Here is a 5837-nt window from a genome sequence, read left to right on the forward strand (position 1 = left end):
GTCATTCAACCAAAAGAAGGCTCTGCCACAGAATCAACACATGGACAGAAGTGAAAGCATCAGATGGGAGACTGGACTGGATGAGATACGAGGTTCTTTCCAGTTGGATGATTGAATAGTAAAAGGTAACTATGATTATTAAGCAACTCCCCAGTTAGTAAGGAATGAACTCCCCAATTCCTTACTTGTAATATTCTTTTAAAAAAATTATTTATTCATGACAAACACAGACAGAGAGGCAGAGACACAGGCAGAGGGAGAAGCAGGCTCCATGCAGGGAGCCCGATGTGGGACTGGATCCCAACTTCTAATATTCTTAATGCTCATAAGCAACTCTGTTGTTGGAGGAGCTCGTGGAAAGGATGTGACTACAGTCGACTGGAGAGCTGGACCCTGAAAATGCGGGAGGCTTCTCACCCCCTCCTTTGTCTTGGGAATGCGTACGTTCCAGCTACTGTTTCTACAGTGAAAGCCATCGTCAAGGACACAGCCTTGCGAGAGAGTAAGGTGCTTTTGAGACCCTACAGGCTTATGAGGTACCCAAACCCCATTAAGACGTCTAGTCAAACCTCCAAGATTCAAGTGGGCAAGTGCAGAGACCTACTCATCTTTTGAGCGCCCAAGGCGAGCCTCACATGTAAGTTTTCTTACCTACTGAACCTGCCACCTGCCAACCTGGAGTGGCCAGGGGCCGCCTCTCCCGCCTGCCTCTCCTTGTCTCCCAGGAACAGGGGTCAGGTTCAGATTTCACCAGGGAAATTCCCGAGTTTTTGAACCAACACCTATGTTGTTAGATACTATCATCCCCGTCTTATAAATGTAGACAGGAGAATGGAAGCTGATGCGAGACCATTAATAGGCCAGGATTACAGAGTTTTCAAGTGAAGGCGATGAGGGCAGAATGTGGGCTCCCTGTGAGTCCCACCACCCGAGTCCCCATAAGCCTCCGACATCACACTAGGAGACATTCCCTTGCAGCCGTCTCAGAGGGCCTGAGTCCTGTGAAATACATTTGAAATAAATAAATAAATAAATAAATAAATAAATAATAAATAAGTAAATAATAAATAAATAAATAAAAAACACACAAACAAATAAATTTCAACCTCAGCCCTGGTGGCTTGCTTTGTTTGCTCTGCAGGAGAAAGGAGGAGGAAAGGCAATGAGAAGTTGATGAATGAAGAGTGATAACACCTTGACGGTAGTTACTCGTTCATCAAATCCCATCAAAGCCCTACTCCTGCCATCTGGACAGGCTGCTCCGTCCATCAGGAGCGCTCTGGCTCTAGAACCCCCACACATCCTTTAAAGTACAGCTCAGGCACTTCCACGGGCACTTTCAGGTTCTGTCCTTAACCCAATGCAACTGCTTTAAAGGTATTACCCAACCCAGGGGCGGCACCAGGCGAATCCACCTGTGGACGCATCATTCCTGGAAGGCCAAGGTAGATGAGGAACTCAGAAGGATGGAACCATTATCCGCGGCCAGCCTGGCTGCCCCAGTCGCAATGATGTTGGCATGATCCTGAAGGCTTCATCTTTAGACGGAATCAGAGGCTCCTGCATTTCTGCACAACACGTGTCCCCTATTACTGTTCCCAATTACGCTGTTTTACTATTTTTTTGTTGCTATTTTATCTGACTTGCCTTCGGGGCAGTAATTCAGTTTATTCATTTTTATATTCCCAGGACCTAGCAAGATATATAATAGTAAGTATCCGAAACATATGTTCTTGAGGTAACATGAGATAGTGAAGACAGCACAGGATTTCAAGTCATTTCCTGGATTGTGAACATGAGCGAGATTACATAATTCTTTAAAGTCGTAGTCTTAAAAAAATAAAAATAAATAAATAAAAATAAAGTCGTATTCTTCCCAGACAGGAGAACTTCAGGAAGGAAGTGGTCAGTGGATTCAAGCACTATCTGTGGGCAAGATTATCTCACTTTCCGTAGCCTAACTCTCCCAAGAGAACTGGCTGCGGTTCCTGACACTGCGCAAAAGCCACAAGGTAAAAAGTGTCCGTTGAATTGAGTAGGAAGATCACCAGTGACCACTTTAAAACAAGTACCAGTGGGGGTAGGAAGAGTGGAAGCAGGTTGCAGAGCAATATTGCACTGGATTTATGTAAAGAAGAGGAGAGGGGAACCACAGGGGGTGCTTATGATTATTTACTGTAAATACAAGAAATGGGCAATGGTCACAACCAGTTGCTTTTCAAAGGGCTTTGGTTTATTAGTTTAAATAGGGGATGACTTGAGCGTATTGCCCTTAATTGTTTAAACAGACAATAAAGAGAGGGTAACAAGGGGAGGGAATAGTCTTACACGGGATCTCTGAGAAGATGGGAACAAAAATGAACAGATTTACTGGGGACAAAAAGAGGGGCAACTAACTTTTTCAATTTCACAGGATTACAGGGAAAGGATAATATGGGTACAAATGAGGTGATAGACTTAAAGGTGGTAAGGAAGTGAGGCAGCTCCAGTCTGGGCTTTTCGAAGCAATTGGTGGCATAGACGGAGGTGGAAGAGCACAGGCCTGGGAAGCGGCTTTGTGGATCTAAGTCCCAGCAGAGCTTCTAATGGCGTAACCTCAGGCAGGATAATCCCTAATAACGCTAATGCCTCATTTCCCAGATGATAATAATCAGGCTCTTACTCTCTCCGGTTGTTGTAAGGAGTTGACAACTTAATGCACGTACATTCATCCAACAGTGCTGAGCACAAGCTCTGGTGTCCTGTTAGCCAAGCTCCGTGTGTGAAGCAACAGCTGTGTGGGCTCAGACGTTTCAACAGAGGAGAGACAGTTTGAAGAGAACACACAAAAAAAGGAAGATCCAGGCAAACATAAAAGAGGTGGGAGGCAATGGTGAAGACCCGGTTCCAGCTGGCGATCATGGGGGTGCCTGGGTGGCTCCACTGGTGAAGCGTCTGCCTTTGCTCAGGTCATGACCCCAGGGCCCTGGGATGGAGCCCCTACATTGGGCTCCCCGCTCAGCAGGGGGGTCTGCTTCTCCCTCTCCCTCTGCCCCTCACCCCTGCTTTTGTGCGCTTTCTCTCTCAAATAAATAAAATCTTCAAATGAGAAAAAGTTGGTGGTCATGGGCAGCCTGTAATTGGGGCATCTGTCAAAGCCCACTTCCCTTCCTTCAGGCCAGCAGTCCACAGGGAGAAGGCAGGGGGATGGGGCCAGCGAATGCTGTGGTGGGCCAAGAGTGAGGGGAGGGAATGGGGAGCCCCAACAGCAGGCTGAGGGGCAGGGCCAGGGACCAGAGCCAGGGGGCTCCCCGGGAAGAGGGCAGAGGCTGAGAAGTAAGAAAACAATGGAACGACCATTTTCGGGCTGGTGGAAGCAGGCCTGCTGGGAGAACTGTGGCAACCTGGGCCCTGGCCCTTGCCTGCGGGGCCAGGCGGGGAGCTGGGGGTGGGAGTGAGGGCTGGGGAAGGGTGAGGCTTGGGGACAAAGGGAATTGTGATGGGTCTGGCAGGGAGCTGGGGGCAAGGGCAAGGGCGTGGCCCTGGGACAAAGGGAATTGTGATGGGGCCGGGTGGGGCCCTAGCAAGGCCAGGCAGGGGGCAGGGTGAGCCCTGGTCACTGCAGGGGGTGTCCGGCCTGGGCCTTAGCAGCATGTGCCTGTGCTGCACAGAAGATGATGCCATCCAAGTGAACCCCGTGAGTGCCCAGGGCCCCACTTCGCCCTGGGGCCCTGCGATTCCCACCATCAGGTTGTGACCACAGCGGGTGGTCCTGGGGCGCAGGTTTGGGGGTCCCCGGGAAGTAGACAGACGAGATCCTGGGTTGCAGGACCCACTTAGGAACAGGGAAAGCCCCCACTTCAAGGCCTTCTAGAAGTCAGGCAGTCAGCGGGGTGTTGACTGACCCACTGCTCTGCCCCAGAGGTGGCATCGGGCTGACAGAGGGGGGAGGCAGGAAGTTTCTCAATATTGGGGAGGATGGGGGCAGGACATTGCTTCTGGCTCTTTGGATTAAACAAGTGGATCAAAATGAGGTGAGGGGGAGGTATTTAAGGTACAATTTAGAAATCAGCAGAAGGTGTGGGAACCCCACAAACTAAACAGCCAAGCTCCCCGTATCTCAGAAAACCATGCCACTTGCTGGGGTTCCTCGGTCACCCCAAGGACCGGCAGAAACATGTTTTTATTTCTTGTCCACCCTTTCCTTCATGATAAATCTCAGTACTCTACATGCTCCCTCCATGTGGTTCATGACACTATTGCCATCCTCCACCCTGATTTTTACCTTAATGTTCTTATTCTTTTTTTTTTTATATAAAGTCATTCCTTTTATTTTTTTTTAATTTTTATTTATTTATGATAGTCACAGAGAGAGAGAGAGAGAGAGGCAGAGACATAGGCAGAGGGAGAAGCAGGCTCCATGCACCGGGAGCCCAACTTGGGATTCGATCCCGGGTCTCCAGGATTGCGCCCTGGGCCAAAGGCAGGCGCTAAACTGCTGCGCCACCCAGGGATCCCTAATGTTCTTATTCTGAGCCTGCGTCTTGCCATTGAGATAATATCCATATGTTACATAAATTTAAAAAAAAAGTAGCATAGGCTTCCTATTATAATAACTAGTATTTCTATTTGCTCATGTTTTGTGTGTGTGTGTGTGGTTTGTTTTGTTTTAATTTCATTTTACCTTTTGTGTAGGAAGGGCCAAGATGGCAGCATCCTTCAGAAGTCACTGCAAGGCAGGTAATGTTTCAATAAATAATTCAATAAATAAGTTCAAAATTGTACCTTTGTTATGTTCCTTTATGCCTTGTGGTCTCCAATATGGTAGAACGTCTATTATTTAGATGCTTCAGTGTCACCTTTCATGGGACTCTGGGATCTTGAGACCACTATGAGAATGAGTCTTAACTAGGATAACTTAAATACTTAATATTCTTATTTTTTAACGTAATAGGAATAGAATGGCTGGATCGTAGGGAACGCAATTTCTTCATTGTTATAAAGTAATATGACGTAGTTTTCAAAGCCATTATGCCAAGTGTACTCCCAATGGAAATGGATAAAAGTTTCTATTATTCATATAACCTGCACCCCGATGCTCCATTATCTTCAAAGCATTCCAGTTAGACCCTGAGATCTCTGCTACTTATGGAGGCCACACAATTGGGGACATAAAAATCGCTGCATTTAAGAGAACTACAGAATGTGCATGAGTTTTGTTTTCTTATTTCTATAAAGAAAATCCCTTCGGGTTTTTTTTAACGAACATTACTTTTAAGACAAAAGTAAACATATATATCCATGAGCCTTAGATCCTACCGTTGCTGAAGTGGGAATCAAAAGTAAATAGTCTCGCTTGAAAACTCTAGAGATGCTCCGATGGGTTTTCTTCATCTATGAACCCCGTATTTGAAAAAAAAAAAGATTTGTTCCTACTTTTATGTAGCTATGTAAACCATATCCACTGACTGTGTTTATCTTTTTTTATTGGCACTAACCAAAAATATAACCAGCATGTTAACTTTTTATGTTATAAAAAGTATAATTTGTCTTCCTTCCCTTTAATTTCCCTAAAGTCCAGAGATAAACGTATTGAGAATATGAAAAACATAAGGAAAGAGAAGAGGAAATTTAATAAACGGTTTTCAAGACCTGCTCCTCTTCCAGAACCAGGACTCCTAGTAAGTACAATATAGAGACTTCACTAAAAGTAACAGGTCCTTAAATGCAAAAGATATCTTCATTTTTAACTTATGTAGTACTCTAAATGTTGGCTTTCCTCTTTCCTTTGAGAAATAGTGTAGGTGTAGTCTGAGAGATTACGTTAAAACTCCTCTAATCAAAATCTCAACTATCAT

The 5837-nt window shown here is 45.8% G+C and overlaps 1 protein-coding gene across 1 annotated transcript; it reads left to right on the plus strand.

Moving 5' to 3' along the window:
- The first annotated feature begins 3631 nt into the window (after nt 1-3631).
- CCDC179 (coiled-coil domain containing 179) lies at nt 3632-5675 on the plus strand. The gene is made up of 3 exons (XM_026018199.2): nt 3632-3676; nt 4675-4724; nt 5561-5675. Exons 1-3 carry the CDS (start codon nt 3632-3634, stop codon nt 5673-5675), a joined length of 210 nt encoding a protein of 69 aa, XP_025873984.1.
- The last annotated feature ends 162 nt before the right edge of the window (nt 5676-5837 follow it).

Source organism: Vulpes vulpes, chromosome 11 (genome assembly GCF_048418805.1).
Source record: "Vulpes vulpes isolate BD-2025 chromosome 11, VulVul3, whole genome shotgun sequence".
Lineage (NCBI taxonomy): Eukaryota > Metazoa > Chordata > Mammalia > Carnivora > Canidae > Vulpes > Vulpes vulpes.